Source organism: Apus apus, chromosome 1 (assembly GCF_020740795.1).
Source record: "Apus apus isolate bApuApu2 chromosome 1, bApuApu2.pri.cur, whole genome shotgun sequence".
Classification (NCBI taxonomy): domain Eukaryota; kingdom Metazoa; phylum Chordata; class Aves; order Apodiformes; family Apodidae; genus Apus; species Apus apus.
In genome coordinates this window covers 199,817,942-199,839,919 of record NC_067282.1, presented here as the reverse complement: position 1 = coordinate 199,839,919, position 21,978 = coordinate 199,817,942, and the positions used below count along the sequence as shown (strand labels likewise).

Here is a 21,978-nt window from a genome sequence, read left to right as displayed (position 1 = left end):
TCCACTCAAGCAGGCATCACCACTTACATCTTCCTAACACACAGCAAAGCATTTTCTTAAAAGACTAACAAGGCTTAAAACCAGATTTGGAATTGCATGCACTCACTAGTTCAAGGGTTTTATGAGAACAGACCTCACTTTCTATGTGGATTTGTACACTGTCTTTCCCATGGAGAAAGAGAAAGATTCTACTTCAGCTTTACATACCTGAACTATTACACTACTGTGTAGTATGTGTTAAAAGCAATGTAATGGCATGGATGACACAGATCAGACACAATTGTTCTGATTGGAAAAGACCTTCAAAGATCATTGAGTCCAACCATAACCTAACTCTACCAACCATTAAACCTAACTCTACTGAGCCCAGTGCTTAAACCATGTTCCTAAGCACCTCAGCTATGTGTCTTTAAAACACCTCCAGGGATGGTGATTCAACCACCTCCCTGGGTAGCCTATTGCAGAATTTAATTATCCTTTCAGGGAAGAAGTTTCATCTAATGTCTAATCTAAACTTCCCCTGGTGGAACTCGAGACTGTTTTCTTTTGTCCTTGTAAATCTAAATACCTGAAAGCACTAGAGTAATTAATTTTCATCATCAATTTATATTAATAATATGAAAAGGTTTCTTTAAAGAACCTAAACCATGATGAGAAATGCATGTGGAATGTGTTAGGTATTGATTTGTATACTACGCACTTGCTGACCCAGGAAAATTCAAACATATACTGGAGAAAAGAGCCAAGACAAATGTATATCTTGGCTGCATGAAGGAAGGGGTTTATTTGTTTTATCAACGTGATTTCCATTTAATCTGAGAGATTCACTTAGTGCGTCCTGGAAGAGTCTCCAAAAAAAGCCTTCAGAGATAATGGCATTTTTCCAAGTTGAACAAATTCAACCAAGTGGCAGTTACTTAGGAAATGGAATTTAGCAAAAACTGTCTATCTTGATTTGAAGCTGAATGGGTGTTCAGAAAAATCAGCAGAAACTTGAAGATTCTGGAACATTCCTTCTCCTTTTCTCTTCTACTCCTTTTAACCTCCAGTGGCAGCTCACCAACTGCAAGCATTCATCTTCAACAACTATGTTTAAAATATACATAAAACACACCACTGTCCCACTGCTGTGATCACAAAGCATAATTGGCAACAGTATAATTTAAGCACTGAACTTTCCTACATGGTTCCTATTAACAACCAAGAATTCCAAGAAAATACATACAGTATTTTCTATTTATAAAAACTAAGATGCCTGCATCCTAATCTGATAAAAGGATAAAAAAAACTAAAAGCCTGTGTGGCTTCAAAAGTCACGAGTGCAACTTTCAGAAGAGTGAAAGAATGTTATTTATTTAAGCAGGATCTATAACCTACGTGACCTCTTACCTGCTGTTTGTTGCCTTTTCGAGTTAACATGACAAATGGCATCGTGTCTCCAGACTCAGACTCTCCATCCCCACCTCCAAGTGGGGGACCCTTCTTGAGCTGACTTTTGAGATGCAGAGGGATAGCAACATCCAACTGATGGACTTTAACAGATTCTCCACTCCGTTGCTAGTAAAATAAGAGTAAATTCTATAAATGATGAGATGCTGAACATGTCAGTCAGTCCTGGCAACATTCAGATTTTCATGACTGACAAAAGTTTTAAACTTCCAAGAAAACAGAGTAATATATAAATAAATGCATTAGGTTTTATTATATTTTCCTTGGATTTCCTTGCTCGTGAAGCAGAAAGCTACAGGGATGGAACACTTTAGAGTTCTAAGGAATTTCAGATAACCTTGTAAGGAAAGAAATCTACAGACTTGGTTAAACCCAGTTCAGAACAAACATTCTACATTCAAGGTTTTTTGGTAACATGTTATTAACATATTTCTCATACAGGGCTTGCAATACTCAATACTTAAATACTTACCACCTGTGACTGAACAAAACCAAAACCAAAACGGGACTTAAAGGTTACACAAATTTAAATGCAGCTACATTTTAAACACATTAAAATCCAGGCTTGGATAGTCTAGGATAAAGTCAGAAGTGCTCCATAGTATTGGACGTAGTTACTATTCATCAAAAAAAACCCTAACAAATCTGTCAGTATGTGGTATGGGCAAACAATACAATTAACAGCTCTTTTACTAAGAGCTACTTAACCAAACATGTCAATTGCAGAGAAGAGGTCACAACTAAGAAAAACATCCATGTTCTTTACTATTGTAAGCTGTGCATTAATCATGTATTTACTTAAAAAAATCAAATACATTTAGCTGCATAGCAAATTACATTAATACATATTTATACCTGAAGATTTTCCAGCATCATTTTATCCAGTGCCTGAATGAAGTCCTCATCTTCAGCACAAGGGACATGCTTAAGGCCTCCTCCTTTAATCATTACTTCCTATTGCAATGGGAAAAAAAACCTTCTATTACTTTAGATCAAAAAATATTAATATTCAGCCTAGAAATAAGGGAGGAAACATCCATATTGCTTCCACATAATACATAACAAAAAACTTTAAAAATAAATTGTTAAGAACTGTTCAGCCTGGATTATTTTCTTGAATGACCATTATGTTTATTGCAGCAATTATTTTGAAGGCTGGTCACTCATGATTTTCTGACATACTAGCATATGTGTAGAGATGCATATGCACACATTCTAGATATGGGAAGAATTCAAAGAGAAGTCTCCAACCCTACCACACCTATTTTAAGGATTTGGAAAGCACAACATGCCAACAAACATGTTTGAAGTCAGGACCCAACACATTGTGCTACAATGATCATTACTTTCCTTACTATGTAGTTGTAATTCAAGGTCTAATGGGTGGGGTCTTTCGCTACAGAGGTTATGATCTGCCATTCCAAAATCCGAGTTTTAGGGAATTGGCACTTCTTGGTTTGTCTCCTTTTCAGTTTTGAGATCTAAATTAACTAGTTTATCTTGTTGTACCGTATCAGTTTGCTACCACTGCTGGCATTGCAAAACCATCATTTATGCAATCTTTTCCAGTCTAGCTACCTGTGAAAGCGCACAGTCCTGTGAAAACGTGTTGTAGTAAAGTTGACAGCATAAATATTTTCAGAAGGTAGTAAAGAACGTTTGTAAATACAAAAATAAGATCTAAAATTTTCAAGAATAGCAGGGAGCGTTATTGCTGTGTTTTTCCAGATATGCTATGAGCAACACTGGAAAAAAAACAAACCCATCAGTAAAGAATACCAAAGACACAAATGTCAATTAACTTTATCCAAAGCAACAATACATACTGTATTCTCCTCATCAGTTTCGTTTTCTTTATTGGAGTCTGTAAGATAATCAGTGTTTTCTTCCTCCTCTTCTTCACCTTCTTCTTCCTCATTGTCAGAGCCCTCCTGAAATATTCAATGTTTTAAGATTTGAGAACAAAATAACTTCTGTTGTAAAACAAAAAAGATTACTTGCATTTGATTCCTCAGGGTTTTTTTCTGTACCTTTTCTACCCTCTCCTTATCCTAATCTGTTTATTTCAGTTCAGTCTCAGTAAAGTGTATTTTTATGTTTTATATTCATTGTTTCAGTCTGAACTCTCTCAGCTTTATCTGACATTTTTACAAAACGTAGAGCAGAAAACTGGGAGAAGTGGCTAATAACACCAGATGGTTGTGTTGCCACACAGAGGGACTGGGACAAGCTGGAGGAATGAAATGTACTCATGAAGTTCAACAGAGCAAAATGCAAAGTCCTGCACGTGAGGAGCAATAACCTCATCGACCAGTGCAGGATGGAGGCTGCCCATTTGGACAGCAGCTCAGCACAGAAGGACCTGGGGTTGTGGTGGACAGCAAACTGATCAAGAATCAGCAATGCACCTTTGCAGCAATGCCAGCTAACTGCATCCTGGGCTGCATTATGAAAAAGTGCTGTCGATAGGTGATCCTGCCCAGCGCTGGCAAGACATCTGAAGTGCTGTGCCCAACTCTGGGCTCCCCAGCACAAGACAGACAGGGACACACTGGAGGAAGTCCAGCAATAGGACATCAAGATGATTAAGGGACTGGAGCACCTGTCATAGGAGAAGCTGAGGGAGAGAGAACATTGTTTAGTCTGGGCAACACAAGACTCAGAATGGAGTGGGAGATCTTGATGTGTATAAATACTTGAAGGTAGGGACAAAAGAAAAGGGAGTAGGACTCTTCTCAGTGGTGCCCAGTGATAGATCCAGAGGTAAATTTTCACTTAAATGTTAAGAAAAAGCCTTTTTGCTGTGATGGTGTTTAAAACCTGGAACAGATAGCCTAAAGAGGTTTTGGAGCCTCCATCCTGGGAGATATTCAAACCCTGACTGGACATTGCTGCAGGCAACCTGCTGTAGGTAACCCTGCTTTGAACAAGGAGAGCTGGACAAGAAGATCTCGAGGGGTCCCTTCCTCACTCGTCAGTCCTTTACGTTTCTAGTACTATTAATTTGTGGGTAAAGACACAAACCCAGCCAAACTTCAGGAACTTTAATGCTGAGAGGCAAAGGTGAAAGAAAGCTTACCAGTAAACCTACCAACCTAAGCATAAGGAGAAAAAGCATTTCCTATTTCCTTGATGAACTCATTTTCTCATAACACTACCATTATCATGTCAACTTTGCTGTGTCATAGTGACAACTTAGAATTTCTATGTACATGTCTGGTTTTTTTTTACTGGCTCCACCATTTTTGATTCAAAAGATTACTGGCACAGTAAACAAGGAAGGTTGTTATGCTCCATAAATCTTTTATTTATTCATATTATACAGGCATACTCTGAACACCTGTTATTTTTCTTACATGACTGCTTTGACATCTAGTCAATACATTTGCTTCTGCAATAGGTAAAGAAAATTATATGAAAGTGTTTTCATGCCAAAAAACTGAAGGCATTGTTTTGTTGAGAAGTAGCACATACCATGAGCAAAGTTGTCAGGTTCAAGTTTCTGACAGTTTCTCTGTAATAAACCTCAGAAACTCTGATTCAGTTTTCAATCTAGAAAACCAGGATGGAAATACCCTCACAGTACTGACTGGGTTGGGCATACCCACATTTCACCTGCTAACTCTGTGACACAGAAGGGCTTTAAAAAGTAATTAATAATCAAAATACTGATTAGTCATTCTTTTTTATGTGAGACAAGGTAAATTATTAAGTTTACCTCTTCTTCTGGCTCATTTACTTCACTTTCATTTCCAGATTGTTCCTCTGTCTCTGCTCCACCTTCCTCTTCCTCTTCATCCTCTTCCAGGTTCTCTCCTTCCGTAATGGAATCTTTGGACTCTTTGTCATTCACAATTCCTGAAATTTGGAAAAAGAGAAAGTATTAGAACAAAGAACTAGAACAGAATTAGAACATTAGAACACATACAGCCACTCAAGTCATGTGTGGAAGATAACTTCTGAAGTCCATTGGTACTGAACACTAAAACTTCCAATGGGTCATAATATTTGACTTCAGAATCAAATATTTTCTATATAGTTACCTTGCTCCTAAAGGATAATAATTTCCCTGCCAGAAAAGGAGGAAAACATGATGGAGAATGTTTAAAATCTCCCTTAGAAGAGGAATCAAGAAGCTGCACTGCACTTCTAAATACTCTCAAACTAAATGTGTAGCCTCACTGAAACAGGCTCTGAAATACAAGCACCAAAAGACAGACACTCTACAAAACCAGAAGATCCCAGAAGACATAAAACCTCTGCAGTCTTAGTTCCTGTATTTCACACTACTGTCAGTTCACAGTTTTGAAACTATTTTCCCAGTCTGTAATGAACTCTTTTTACCTCTTTTCTAATGCTCTGAGGCTGCACTTGAACCTATGATGATGTAGGTTCCTAGATCTTTAGGAAATCTCTTCCAGAATATTATCTGGAATAATATTCCTTGCTTGCAGACAAGCAAGGAATCCTACTTGCAGACAAGACTGGCAGCTCTTTCACTGAGTTTTCATTCATCTTGCAGTTTTCCTTACTGACCTGCTTGCTGCCTCCATCCCTCAAGACATTTCAGTTCACTCAGTATAAGGTATCAAGCTTAGCTCCCTAAACCTCTGCTTCCTTTCCAGAAGTTATCCTTCAATGTAATGCCCTTATCTATGCCATTCCCACAGCAGTGAAAAGTAAGCTTTAGCTTCTTCCAGTGCTTGTGTCCAATTTAGTCCTAGAGATTTCAATGAAAATTGTTTTCCGAGAAAATATTTAAGAATTGAACATGGTTCTGATGCAGGAAAAAATTAAGATCTGTTACTTCCAACATACACTATTGTTGTCATACATTATTTTAATTTTTTAATTAGTTTACAAAGCCACTGAATCTTCCAAGGATCATGGCTTAAGCCAGCAGAAAGTGATGCTGACACCAGGCTGCTGTCACACAGCAGGTCTAAGCCAGTCATTTTTCTAAGGAGTCAGTACAGTTACTATGCAGCTTGTCTTTCATATTTTAGACATTACACCAACTATGCTGGTGGAACTCCTTATTTGTACTCTGCCATGTGCAAAGAACAGATGCAGTTGTGTGCAATTCTTAAGTCTAGATTCTGAATATGCAAGTGGTTTGGGGCATGCTAGATTTTTTTCTTTTTCTTTTTGCTCCACCTCCACATACCTTTCAGAGATGCAACATAGATACACACAGCCAGGTCTCTACAAAAAATTGACCAAGATCACAAAGCTCAGTTTAGGAGGAGATGAATCTTTACAGTCATGCTTGAATTAGAAAAATCTAAGAAATAAAGTGACTGGTATATGTGGCTGTGTGGCAGTTACTGAGGGTTTCAGTTCTGTGTGAACACACATATTCTTCCTGACTCATACTCCAGAGGTTTCAAAGCATTTTTTCCCCCCTATTTATAAACACTATGCTCTTCAAATTCTGTGCTGCTCCATCATTACAGAAGAGTTTCTTTTGAATCACCCAGTAGATGATCATCAGCACAGGAACCAACAGCCAGCCCCCAACTCCAAGTCTGCACACAACAAGCCACCCTGCTGTTCTGCCTGGCTTCAGGCTGATAAAGAGCAAAGCACGACGTGGTCTTCAGCACAAGACCTCCTCACTGAGAGGGTCCACAGGCTGAAGAACTGTGGAGACCAACTGCAGTTCTACTAGAGCTTTTGCTGAAGTATGAAGAAGTTCATTTCCTTCTGGTATGCTTGCACCTATCATCACAACCTTCAGAGATCAGAAAGGCAGAAGACAACCTTCCTGAGACCACCTTCAAATAGCCCAAACAGGAGGACTAGAACTACCCCAAGCAAGCAATTAACAAGACAAGCAACACACCTGGGGACACACACGACAACCCCCTTTTTTTAAAAGCTGTAGTGTTGATAGGCTTTGCTCATGCCAAAAAAACCCACAATAAAGCATTCTTCAAGACTTGCTCACATTCAGTGACCATGTATCTCTTAACTATACTGAATTCAACTGCACTAGTGGTGGTGATTCAGAAAACAGAAGTTAATACCATCTGAAGGAAGGAAATACCGAGTACCTTTCAAAAGAATATTACAGTTTCTGTGTGGTAATTTACTACTTGGTTATAATTTTGAGAGCATAAAAGATAGTAATTTAGACCATACCATAAGGAAATTTTTAATCTGCATTTCAGTTGCCACATGGGTAATTTTAAGACTTGTCAATGAACAAATGCCTCCTAAAAAAGAAGTTGCAACATTTCACCTGGCAATTATACACACTCACCCTACTAGATTAAAGGATTATTCTTAAAAATCAAACTTGTCTAACTAGATTAAGTGCTATTAAGACTATAATTAACACTTATAAAGTGTAAAATATACATATAAAAGCTTTACATGACCAAGCTTGTCTTCAAATAAAAATGGAAGATTAGAAAACAACTCAATTTCATAAGAAATGAGCCCAGTAGTATCCAATAATTACATACAAAAGGTTTCAAGGTTAATAAGATAACAGTTATTTTAGATAGACACTAACTAGTGTTTTGTCAACTAAGATGTGCATCAAAAGCTCAAGATTTTTCTTCTGAAATTAACTGATCTTTAACACAGCAAGATTTGTAAATATACACTACTGTAGTCTTAGCAGCAATTACAAGCTAGCACACAACCTTCCCAACAGATATTTAAAGAAGAAAAAGAAATAATCTAACAATCCAACCAAAGCTCTAATTAATGAAAATTAAATCATCCTCTGGCCTCTACTGAAATGTAAAGCCCATTCAAAAGTATTCCAAAGGAAGTGTAGGGCTTAAAGTACCTGGCAGCACTTTGAAAGCAAAACATGTTGTCTCTCTTACTGCAGTCTTACACTAATGCTAACTTTGACACAGCAGCTCTACCCAAATCCAGACCTGGGGGAAGAAGGCAGCTGCAAGCAACTGGTCTACCACAATGACCAAGCTAGTTTGCAACACCACTCATAGACAACAGGCTGCAGTAATTGAGTCTGCAGATCTTCCTTGCTTTTTGCAGTAGCAGACTGTGCTTCCTAACTTTTTCTGATAATTTTCTTCCTCATCATTTGAGTCACACTACTTCATAAACTTATTTATATAGGTACACACACACTCCCCCTCTTCAAATACTATCACATTAATAACATTCATATTGCCATTTTTTGAAACATACTACCCCTTTGGAGTTAGAGATTCTATATGATCTCTACAGTGATCAGAAAAATATAAAGATGTTGAAAAAACATTTTTATCATGAGAAAAAAAAAAGATCTTATCATGAGAATATCAATAGTTAACTATCACCACCATCCAACAGATAAATTTAAGAAATACAGAATTGTCAAAAAGACCTCATTTCCTTTGCACATTTTCTTACCTAATTTTATTAAGAATTCTCGTTCCAAGTCTTGCACTTGTCTTACAGCTTCTTCCAGAGAAGTGCAGAGCTTTATCTTTGGTCTCAGCAGTTCCAGTGTATCACTGATCATATAGTCTATGTCTATAGGAAATGGGTGGTCTTTTGTCCAAACATCCAGACTTTTTTTCCACCAAACATACCTCTAGAATACACAAAATTAAATTATATGCACAGTAGCATTTATAAACTATTTAACTTATGCAGTTTGCAATGCCTAGCCATGTTGGTACAGTAGAAATTGCAAAAGATTTCACATCACTAGTCTCCTATTTCATACAGCTACTAGATATTTTGAGATCATTAAGCATTGTTTGGTAACACTGGGCATCACAAACACAAAGAATATGCTAATCAGGAGATTTAGGTTAGACATCAGGAAGAAATTCTTCACTATGAGGGTAACTAAGGAGCTGGAATAGCTTGCACAGGGAGGTTGTTGATGCTCCATCCCTGAAGGTGATTAAGGCCAGGTTGGATGAAGCTTGTACAGCCTGATCTAGTGGGACGTGTCCCTGCTCATGGCAGGGAGGTTGGAACCTGATGATCTTTAAGGTCCCTTCCAACCTTAATGATTCTATGATGATAACAACTTGTAGAAGTATGATGACTGAGCAAAAAAAGCACTAAAAAGTGCCTTCTACGGGTAGATTCTTTCTATGAGATGAGCATTTAAACAATGGGTAAGCTTTCAATTCTTTCCTCCATCTATTTTCAAGAAAATTAATTCTCTCACGGGCATATTATAGAAAGAAGTAGGGAAACATCAGAAAAAGTGTTAAGACTGCAACTAGCATGAAGAGACCTATCCAGTTTGCTCTATAACAAATTAGCACATACCCCTTACAATAAAACTGCAAAAAACAAATGCTGCTCTCAAGTGGACCTAACAGTGCAACCTGAGAACAAAGGTGTTGCAAAAATTGGGCCTGAAAATGAGGTAGGAGTAACAGAATGTTTATTTAAAACATGACATGGTCAAAAGAAGTGCTTGTTGAAGTTATAAAGGTGTTCCAAAAATATAATTACTTAATCACTGACAAGTTTATTTTGTGTTTAAAAACAGAACCACACTACTTCAAAAAAACATTTTACATGCCAGGTATGGATGAAGGATATGCATCCTGCAGGAATGAAATAAGTTATCATCACCTTAATTTTTAATATCCTTGTATTAGTATAATTTAAAGAGAGAAGCAAGAAGAAAAATAAATTAAGTCCAAAGAGTTCTAGCAGGAAATCTATGGTTTGGAATTCCACATTTGCTCAGAGGAAACCATTCCATTTCACTTCCATTATGAAATCTTTCCCCTCAGTTTTGCAGAACTTTCCTTGCAGCAACTTGTGACCACTACTTCTCATCCTTTCATCATGCATGCCTGACAAGTACCTTACTCCTCCTTCCCTAAAAACACTGTTAGCTGAAGAAAGGAATCTAATCAGTCTCTTCTCCAAGCTGAGCAAACCCATAATGTGAGAGCTTCCTGATCATTTTAGTGACCCCTTCACTGGACTCAGCTCAGTTTGCTCATGTCTTTTTCTCTCATCTACCACAGAGCCCTGGACTGGGAACCGCACCCCAGATGTGGCCTCAAGTGCCAAGCAGAAGGGAAGGGAAAAAAGGAAAAACAGTGAAAAAACAGAAAAAACAAACCCACTTTCCTCCATCCACTGGCTACACCCTTGCCAAGGCAATGCAGTGTGTTGTTGGTTTCCATCAATCTAATGGTGCAGAACTTAGTGCAATGTTCATACAGCCCAGGCATCCCAGCTCTATTCCTGCAAAGCTGCTTTCCAGATAGCCAGTCCAAGGCATTATTGTTGCATGGAGCTATTCCATCCCAACTGAAAGACTTGACACTTGCCTTTGTTGGAATTCACAAGGTTTCTGTCAGTCAATTTTTCCACTTGCCAAGACCCCCTAAAGGAAGGACCTAAAGCCTTCAGTGATTCAAATGATAACCCAGTGTTCTGCAAATTTGTTGGAACAGTAACTTCTACATATAACTGAACACACATGTCACTAAAATAAAACTGCTCTCAGACAAACAGGATTCTAAAAATTATAGTGCTAGAGAACAATGAAGGAAATATGTAAGAATCGTCTACCTTAGCTTGTTAAAGAAACTGCCCAAGCTATACAAAATTTAGTTTAGAATACCTGAAAATATACAAGGAAGCAATCAAGCTTTCGTTTGCTAGATCCTCTGTCAAAATACTGCCCGCAGGTATCGAGGATTGTGCAGACTAGTCTGATCCTGAAAAGATGCTCTGGAGGATCCAATGGACTAGGACTACCATCAGGGTTCACACCAAAGGATGTGAAAGAATACAGAGTCCGAAATATTACAGCTGATTCCACCATTCGATAATTGTAAAGCTCCCCCAAAAACTTGGCACTGCTGATCCGCCGCTGGTTAAACTTCGGTTGGTTAACCTTTGTAAACAAAAAAAACAAACCAAAAGAAAAATCACTCCATTGTGCAGATACAACAGAATCTTGGTGAAAGGTTGTGGGGTTTTGTTTTATAGGGCTTTAAAAAATTTTATTTTAAATGCTGGAATTAATTACAATTAAAGATTGTTATTTATGGCTACATACATAACATCAAAATTAAACATTAAAAAATACTGAAGATATTTAAGAAAGCTGGTCAACTAGTAGTTGTTATGAAGTTCAAATACATTTAACACACCCTATCTTAAATCTACCATGTTTTTTTATTGCCCAGAGAATTCTTTTAACTATAACCCCTGCCAAAATATGGGTTAGTCCCCAAAGCTATTTGAAGTTGCATGAATCTGACTAAACTGTGGGAATAAACTGCATCTCCTTATTCTAATAAGGGGGGCAAAATAATTGTCCTAGTAATCTCTGCATTTTGTTAGGGTTTTTTGGGGAGGACTTGTTTCTTTTAAATTAAATCTACCTACATAAAGCAAGGCAAGTGAGATGTATAGGAAAGTCAGACAAAAATCCAGAATCCAAGAATTCTTTTCTTTAAGCATTACTATTATACAAACATTGGTTGTTTTACCTCCATTCCTAGTCGAATATCCTCTAGCACTCCATCCACAACATGGATTCCGACATCTTCCTGGTAAAGGACCAACCCTGCTAAGAGGTTGGCTACACAGTGAATACTATTATATTTCACATTCCAGATGTTGATCATACAGCATATAACATAGTCTTTTACTTCTGCATCCTGCCAAGGCAGCTTGCGCATCTGTCTCAGGACCTAAACCAAGTTTTAAGACAAGCTTAACATTTTAGTGGGCAAAATACCAAGATATTCACTGTCATTCCTTCTCTCTCATGGTTGGGACAAAATCCCTGAAAGCATCCACAAGCAACCTCACTCTCTTTTTCAAGCATTCTCCAGACCTGCAGTAGTTACAGAAAACTTTACAGATGTAACCCCACTGCTGTCCTCTAGCCACTAATCAAGCTGTCCAAATCTGTTCCATAATTTCTTTGCTCTTACAGTCTGTATTTAACTCTAGTCTTTTACTCTGAATACAAGATATTTAGTACAAAGCTATTTGTGAGATATTTAGTGCAAAGATTCGTTCTTTATTAGTTCAGCACTTAAGGACTGAACTATGCAGGTCCATGACTGGAGCTTCCATGCTTTACAGTAAGGGAAATGAAACTACCTTAACAATGGAGGACACAAAACCAATCCCTCTTTCTTGCAATTAAAAATTTAACCCTCTCCAAGTCCTTTCAAAGCTAATAGTACATCACTTCCAGTAAAGTCTTCATCCAAGATTTCAAAAGGACTTACCTTCTCTGTGGTGACCTTGGAAAGATCCTTATAAAGAAGCTTACGAATATATTCCTGCAAAGGAGGACGTTTTTTCTTCACAGTTTTTTCAGCTGGAGGAGGATTACAGTAGTAATAGGCATTTTCCACCATTGTAACATAGCGTGCATCTAGATGCATTGCTTGTTTTTTTCTCATCATTTGTTCCTGGAAATAAATGCAAATAATCAGTTAAGGATGTTGACATACTACATTGTTAAGCCAAAGGCTCTTACAGTTCCATCTTGGATAAAGGAACATGAAAGGCTACTGAAAAGGAAGTTAAAAGGTTGGGTAGAGACAAAGGAAAAAGCAGATAGATAGTTCTGTGTTAGTATTTCCAAGGTTATTGTTCTTTACAATCTCTACGTGTATAATGGTTCACCTGTGGTAAAAAATGTTTCAGAAAGGATTTAAAGTTTAACTTGAAATTTAAATGTTACTGTTTAGATAAATGGTAAGATTATTAGCCACTCTGTTCAAAACATGATTTTATTTAACTGAAGTAGCTGAAATACTGATTCCTTGATACAAGCACAGTAAGTCATCATAAGACTGATAATCTTTTTTAAATCAATATGGGACTCCAGAAAGTTTATACTGATGGTTTAACATGAATTTTCAATGGTTTCAGCAATGGCCTTTTTCTTATTACATGGCTCATTGTTGACGTTTACCCAAGCAGAATAGGAAAGGAAAGCAGTACCTACTGTAAAAGACTATTTCAGGAAATATCAGACTAGTCAAAGGTTCCTACCTCAATGCTAATTGCTGTGCTTAACTGTCAAGACTGTCCTAATTTTCCTCACTAAATGCCATATTTTATCATGTTTCAATTTGGATATATACTTTTAAGATAATTTTTTTTTAGTGAGCTTTAAAAATTGATCTAAAAATTCTGTATAAGAAGAAAAGTAGCAGTTCTAAGCCAATGACTTTTACAGTTAAAGATGAGGATAAGCTTAATTCCATTATAGAAGGACATTTTCTTATGCATGTGTGTTTATGTGTGTAATTATAGAAACTGCACTCACTAGATTTTTATGTAAAATCCCATATATTCAAAATGACTCTAAGATGATTCAACAGGAAAAGAAACTGCACTGGTTTAGACTTTATTATTTAATGGCTACACAGTTATTTACAGCATCAAACAGATAAACAAAAATAAAGTGCAAGTACTGTCTTAATACCACACACAAATGTTAACGTATACATTCATGCAGTCCAGTACACCAATGGAAAGAGCTTAAATCTCCTTTGATCCATGGTGAAGAAGCCAAATTTTTTCATTCTGATGGATTTTCCACTAAACTTGAATAATTTCTAGTTTCTTTCACAAGGCAGTGGTTCAGTTCAACCCAAATATAAATGTACACAAACAGCTCCTTAACCCTGAGTTTCAGCTACTAATTCAATGAGAGCTTTATCTAATATAGAGTAGTTTTATGTAACATAGTAATGCAACAAACAACCAAATTTTCCTCACAGATTGTGTGCCTCTACTGCCAGGAAGGTCTCAATCTGAGAAAAAACCCTAAGGCTTTTCCTTTTTAACCTTTTCCATGACACAAATGGCCTCTGCTTTGAGTCCCTAACTAAGGCTGTTTCTTTACAAACGTGAAATTTCTCTCAAGTAGCAGCAATTTTACCTGCAAGTGCTTAAGAGATGCACAGCACTTTAACAATTGAGTACATAAACCATTTTAGGTGGGGAAATGCCACTTACAGGATAAAGTTCCAAAACCTTAAAGTGTCATACATATTAGAATTGCTTAGTAAATTCTTCACTTTTTCTAAATGCATCAAGAGAAAACATCTCTGCTGCCTTATGACATTTACCATGTTTTACTACAAACTGAAAGATGAAGAGGGGCAAAGTGAAGCATAACAGAGAAAAAGGCAGAAAGACTTGAAAATAAAATTTAAAAAACCTTAAACTACATCATTTGTGTATTTTCCTGTGTTGTGAAAAAAAATTTATATTATACTGTAAACAACAGGTTGTGATTAAAACGTTTCTTCACAGAAGAGACATGTGCTGCTCCAAGTCTCAAAAGCATTGTAATTCATAATTTGAGTAATCTCAACTATAAATTCTAACTATTTAGGTGGATGGTATTGGTCTTAAATCTCTATTAAAAGGCATCACCATTTTACGCAACTGTCAAGTGTTTCAATCCTTTTTTCATTTCAGACATCAAGTCAGATGGACAGGCAGCAAAGAGATACCATAAAAATACACTGCCTGCAATAACAAAAACCTTGACACATTTCAGAGGAAAAAAGCAAAACTTGCAGTATTAAGTATATTAAGCTAATGAACTACTTGAGTCTTCATTTTCCTATGCTAAAATTAAGAACTACAAAGTTAAAAGCATTACATTTGAAGATTAGGTTTCAGTTTTTCCTCTGATAAAAAGAGACAGATGACAAACAAGATTAAAACATCCAAAGTAAAACAGTAAAAGTGCTTCATTTTTCCCTTGGCGAGTAACAAAACTCACCAAGAGGTGATTGTCCCCCTGTACTCAGCACTGGTGAGGCCACACCTGGAGTACTGGGTCCATTTTTGGGCACCTCAATTCAAGAGAGATACCAAGGTGCTGGAGTGAGGACAGAGGAGGGCAACGAAGCTGGTGAAGGGCCCAGAGAATCCATCTTATGAAGAACCCTTGAACGAGCTGGGAATGTTTAGTTTGAGAAAGAGGAGGCTGAGGGGAGACCTCATCAGTCTCTACAACTACCTGAAAGTACATTGTAGAGAGGTTGGAGCTGGTCTCTTTTCACAGGTAATTAGTGACAGAACAAGAGGTAATGGATTCAAGCTGCAACAGGGCAGGTTTAGACTGGACATTAGGAAAAAAATTCACAGAAAGAGTGGTCAGACACTGGAAGAGGCTGCCCAGGGAGGTGGTTGAGTCACCATCCCTGGATGTGTTTAAGGGTCGTTTGGATGTGGTGTTGGTGGATATGGTTTAGGGGAGAACTTTGTAAAGTAGGGATGATGGTTGGACTTGGTGATCCCAAGGGTCTTTTCCAACCTGAATAGTTCTATGATTCTATGAATATGTCTGATTGCAGTGCATACTGCACACACACTTCAAAAGAAAATCTAGTGAGAATTAGGAGGTGCTTCACCGTTTAACAGTCTTGCTCATGCCTGAAAACAAACAAGTAATATCAATTTGCATTGTGAGAAAGAAAAAGCAGCTCAAAAATGAGAATAGAATCACCATGTAAAACCTGTCTGACAGAAAAAGCCCAATTCAGAAAAGCACTTCAGCAGGACTGATAATAAATTATCAGATCGCAGTAAGACACTGAAACTGCTCATCTCCTCCTTTCCTTTAGTACCTACACTGTTCTATCCTACTCATTTCAACAGTTCTGAATCAAAATTTTAAATTTCTTGGAAGCACACTATGGTTATAGCGAATAAACAGTCTCATTCTAACAACAAGTAATGACTTTGTCACAATCTCTCTCTGTACAATGTTCTCCCACAGTTTCAACTCCATCTATACAAGCCATCAGCCCAAGAAATGAGCCACTGTGTAGCTTAAATTCTTTGTTTATAAATACAAGTGATCTTGCCTTAAAGCTTAAAAAGACAATGTGACACAATTGTCCAAGTCAAAAGGATTAAAAATGCATCAGAAAGTTTTTAATACCAAAACTCTAAATATTCTTTTAACAAGACCACAACAGCATAACACAAGATCTTGACATTTTAACATAATTTAATTACAGAAACATAGATCAAGATAATGCTGATCTTCCTTCCAAAGCACCAGTTGAAATAATCCATTTATCAAAAGATCAAGCCTAAAGCCAAGTTAGTTTAAATTAATATTTTTAATTACATAAAGGACAATGCATTTCAAGCACTTATCAAGAAGAATGATTAACAAAAATAAGTATTGCCCTGAGAATCTTTAAATAATTTGCAAAACAAGCCAGTAGTTCCACAAAACCAGAACATGATCATTAAATGTTTCTCTAGAATAAGCCCATAGTGCCACTAAGTTTGTGGTGCTCTTAAAGAACACTTTACAAGTAATTAAGGGAAAATTAATTACTAAAAATCCATTCTTAATTATGACTTTCTCGCACATCAGGACAAAGTAATTTTGTCTTTAGAGACATGCAGCCTGTTTGGCATCTTACTACATCATCTACCATCAGCAGTAAACCTTAAGACCAATAATTATTTGAAAGATCAACAGGCCTTAATTCTACCGATAAGAGTCACTGGTAAGATCAGCTTTGAATTTACTTATGTTTTTTCCACAAGAGCCTAATCAGTTTGCTTTGGGAATAATATCTTCTACAGTTTCCACCAACTGGTTCCATAAGCCTTCAATCCAATTTGTACAACGCTGTTTAAGTCAAAAGAAATCTCTATATATGGCAAGATTAGAAGGTGTATTTATTGAGAGGGTTGTAGATTATAAATCTATTTAGTCTATTTTACATCTTAATCAGTAGATATTGCACATTATTTGCCATCTCTGTCTTCTTCCAGTGCCTCAATGCATACGAAAACACTGTCTGAAACCTTGTGAGGCTTCAGGCCTCAGTTATTGAAGCAGTGTTTGTGGTTTGTCTTAGACTTCACACTTAAGTCACATTTAGCATTCATCCACCAGGTTTCAGAAGCACACCCGAAAAACAGCATTTCTGTAGTGCATAAGACTAGAACTAGTCAGTCTGGTAAAGGTATTAAAGTTTTCCTGACTTGTAAATCTTTTATTAAAAAAAAAAAAAAAAAAGGTAGCAAAGAGTAAAGAGTCTTTTCAAGATAATGGATCAGCCCTTTAAGGAAAAAAATTCTTGCTTATGGAAATAAATATATTTAAAAATAAACTACATCAGCTGGAGAACCTTTAGAGAGTCAAAGCTTTCAAGATACAATGCACTCTGCAACAAAAAGCATGAGGCAAGAGCTCGCAGTAATTCTTCCTCTTGTGGCTACTGGACCGCAACAAATGCTGTGACATTCAAAGAGGTTGAGAAAGAACCAGCATTTTTTGGAAAAGAAATTGGACAATACATCCAAGCATGTAACAACTGCTCCTCCATTAACTCTACAGAATGAGAAGGGAGGCTAAAAATTCAAGAGAAAGACCCGTCAAGTGCAGGCCTGTGCTTTGTTAAGGAAGATAAATACAGAAGAGACAGGTATATTTCACAGCTTAAGACCTGTGTCTCTAGAAAAAGATTCTAAACACACAGACTGTTCCCTTTCAGAAGGGCAAACCATGTCCACTTTCTTTACTGCAGAGACACATCTATATTCTTCCTGCAGGACATGGATTTGAAGGGAACATTAAAACATCTAGTCAGACTTCTAATTCAACAACAGGGTCCATTATTTGGTCTGTATCTGTTTAAGCTGCTTCTAATTTGATGAAACTTCCTAATTGCTAGTATGTACCTTTGAAGCACTTCAACCATCTTTGACCCAGCCTCTTGCAGTGGCCACAAGGTTTTAGGATTGTCTTTCAAGCCAGCAGACATATTATTCAGGGCTCAAATTCAAACACTAAAAAAGGCCCAAAGCTAGTCCTTTTTATTTTTAAATCTTTGCCAGTACTTATCTAAACTTACGGATATCACTCTACTCTTACCTTAATTACCAATCTACTTCTACCCTTACCTTAACTATTAATCTCTATTTCTAAAACCCCTTCCTCTAGCGTCTCTCTAAGCTTTTTCTCAAACTTAGAACTCCAGATCATTACATAGGGCACAGAAATCACCTCTTTCACAACTGACTTCACCTGCAGTTGAAATATCTTGCCATCTCTGGTTCCATTCACTACCATTTTTCTCCTCAAAGGGTAGCTTGGGTGTGTTCAAGTACACCTACTACAGGCTTTCAACCTCATCCTGTGTTTTTGCCCTGTCTCTGAATTATTTATAGTTTAAAAGCAATAGCTTTTTGCTTCAGAAATTATTTTTTTACTTACACCTGAGACAACTCCAACAGGCTATAAATAAGTAGATGACACAAGTCTATAGGACCACAAATTCTGCACCAAAGCAGCCAAGGACTTGAACACATGAACACCAACCAATCCATCCCAACCACAGTGAGGAGGCAAAATTTCAGGAAAACTGAGTCATTCTCCTCCCACACTTGTTTCTGTTTTTATTAAACAATGAAGAACTTTATCCTGCATGAGCACTCAGATAACTGACAATTAAGATATTAATCACAAACATAGTTATGATCAGACCACATCACAAAAGCCAGGAAAATAAATAAATACATGGTTTAATTAAGTGCATGATGCCCTCCCAAAGAGTCTTCTCTTACCAAAAGAACGCTGGTTCTTAGGTGAGATTCTGGTGATCTGAAGAGGAATCTTCCACAGGTTTCCAGCAGAGTACACGCCATTTCAATATGGTGATGAGAAAAGTCTGACAGAAGCATCTGGTATATATTGATATAAAAACACAGCATGTTAAAACATCTTTATAAACTGCAGGAAACAAGTTTTATCTACCAGACTTTACACCACTGTGGTGTTCCGTATTATTTAAGAAGAAAAAGCAAATTGATTTCACTGATCGGACATGAACAAAATTAAAAATATGAATATCATTAAAAAGTATTACAAGAACAGTTTAGGTCCCAAATTTAGGTTCCAGAAACCTGCTTGACTTAAACCTAGTTTAAGTAATAACTAAAAAGTAATAAATATTTGCATTTTACAATATATTATAGATGAGGGATGAAAAACTATGAGTAAGTATAATTTTTGTAAGAATTCAGCTTTGATAGCTATCAATCAATGAACAGTAACTATTCCTAGAGGAAATCATCTTAATCCATATGAGTTTTCAACCACTTTTTATAAAAGGTACATTTATTTTAAACCCGTTTTTAGTTTGGGACTCAATATCAAAGATGAATTTGAATTATTATCAGCATGGAAATTAAGATGATATACCTAAGGATCCATGGCTTCCAAGGACTTGTTCCTCAACAAACAAAAAGCACCTAAGGTGGTATGTAAGCCTCTCCTTGCATCACTGAAAAGCTTTCTGCCCAAACAACCCCTCCCCTCTTGCTGTTACTTTCTCTGTAAAAATATTACTTTTCAATCAACATAATGAAAGATAAAGCTCACTTCCAGTTTCACAATATACAGCAGATGAATAAGTAAAAATGTCTACCACTGCTTTCCAAAGAAAACAATGAGCAATTTGGTTATGTCCAAAGGTGGAAGACTATTTTAATTCCTGTTATCACAAAATTAAAACATTTTAGCTTCTAGAATGGCTGTAAAAGCTTCATCATACATGGCAGAAAGACACCAGGGTTCAAAACATCGTATGTAGTGAATTCATAGATCACAGTAGCAATAGGCATATAAAGGGGAACAGGATGAGGAGACATTAGTAGCATACACAGAAGTGCAGGACTATCACAACACTAACCTTTAAACAGTGGAGAGTGTCATTTTTGGAGAACATCTTAAACTTGGTAAGCTCACCAATAAATCTCACTGTTTTATTTTTTGTTTCAATGTTGATCTGGTCCTTTTTTCTTACCTAAGAAAGCGAAAAGTCTTTGTTTTTAAGCTTTCAAAAATACCTATCTCCTATGAAGTACTTTCACCTAAAAGTGCTTAATAAGCTTGGGAATTCAGAAGTGTGTTATATTGGTTTGGTTTCTTATGCTCTGTATTACCTGTCCCCAGGTCTTGCACAAATCTCCCTACAACCTTGTTTCTTCAGAAGCTTTTGAATTTCTCCGCCCCTCACTTCCCAAAAACATAACAACAAAACAACAACAATAAAAAAACCCACAAACCAACAAACCATCTGAGTCCTCTAACAAACCTACAGTTATAACCTGGCCACCCCCGTAGTGGTTAAGAATTCTAGAGTCTCTATTTTTAGAATCAAGAAATAGTCTCTATATGAATAGGACTGGCACAGTCCCTAAGGAAATATTAAATATTGACAGCTTTTTCAAGTCAGGTTTTATGAAATCAGATTTCTCTTTTCTTCTTTTTTCTTTTAAAAATCACTGACATCCAGTGTTATTTTATTGACAAAACATAAATTTACCTCATTTTCTAAACATACTCATGTTCAGCAAAATATAAAATGATCTTCAGAGGTCCCTTCCAACCCCTAAGATTCTATGAAAATTGCATTTCTGCATAGCAATTAACTTCAGAGAGTTAAGACTCAAGGAAGACTGAGTAATTCATACACATTTTTAGTGTCAATATTTTAAAAAAATTTTTTTGAAACCTGTATCATAAAATTCAGAAAACAGTGGAGTCATCACTGTGCACCATAACCAATTCTGTAACAAAACTTAGAACAAAGTGAAAGAAACAACACTGAAAAATCATGAGGCACAGAAATTGTTGATTAAAATGGTAAAAAATTTGTCCAGAATTAAGCACTACATGATCAGCAGCAACCACAACATTTACAACAGTAACCTTGTAGTGGGGTTCTGTTATTAGAATAGGTCTGTTCTCATTTTAAATGCAAGTTATTAATTAACAAGAAACTCCTAACACAGTTGAAGTATAGTTTCTAATTTGTCACTTTTGTTGTAACTGTTACATAGTTCATTTTAATCACTGTGACACTGGAAATTAAGGACGAGACTACAAACAACATGACTTATCATATACATTTGTATATATATTTGCAAAAAAGTTTGAACTTACAGATCTAGTAACATACAACAAATCTGCTCAGATAACAAATATTCTAAACTGAGTCACTGAATTTGAGAATTATCATTGGCATAATATCAAATGTTATTTTTTTCCCCAAAAGATGACTATTATCATATAAGTTAACTGCAATGTAAAAAACCCTAAATAAAAACATACATGGAATCTGAAATCCCCTTTCAGCATGGAACAAAGATCTTCTGCTACATCAGACATACAAGGATGCAACGTGGCAACCAGCCTTGCATAAAAAGGTAGCAAATCCAACCTGCAAACAAAGGAGATGATAAAATAGACAACTTAAGGTATAGACAAAACTGCATTCATGCCTCCACATATGGGTACCATTTTGCTTGTGAAAAGAATTCCTGTGTATATACTGACAGAACTATTGTACATGCAATCTTACAGGCTCACACTTCAGACTGACATATCATTTAAAACGAACACCACAAAAAGGAATACTACCACATCCTATTAGAATCCTCCACTGCTAATTTCCTTTCAAAATTACTGCCTTAGATGAAATGACAAACATCACCTTAAATACAACATTCAACCTTTAAGAAATTACCAGATACAAAATC

At 36.6% G+C, this 21,978-nt stretch overlaps 1 protein-coding gene across 2 annotated transcripts in view; it reads right to left on the bottom strand.

Moving 5' to 3' along the window:
- UPF2 (UPF2 regulator of nonsense mediated mRNA decay) overlaps nt 1-21,978 on the bottom strand; it is a 66,115-nt gene that overhangs the window by 16,835 nt on the left and 27,302 nt on the right. For both annotated transcript variants that reach the window (XM_051623347.1, XM_051623356.1), the window contains 11 exons: nt 21,551-21,659; nt 20,127-20,240; nt 19,000-19,116; nt 12,657-12,842; nt 11,904-12,107; nt 11,027-11,302; nt 8,827-9,010; nt 5,168-5,307; nt 3,276-3,380; nt 2,305-2,403; nt 1,390-1,557 (listed from right to left, as the gene is read on the bottom strand). In XM_051623347.1, coding sequence (XP_051479307.1) covers nt 1,390-1,557; nt 2,305-2,403; nt 3,276-3,380; nt 5,168-5,307; nt 8,827-9,010; nt 11,027-11,302; nt 11,904-12,107; nt 12,657-12,842; nt 19,000-19,116; nt 20,127-20,240; nt 21,551-21,659 — 1,702 coding nt within the window. The remainder of the gene's footprint in view (nt 1-1,389; nt 1,558-2,304; nt 2,404-3,275; nt 3,381-5,167; nt 5,308-8,826; nt 9,011-11,026; nt 11,303-11,903; nt 12,108-12,656; nt 12,843-18,999; nt 19,117-20,126; nt 20,241-21,550; nt 21,660-21,978) is intronic.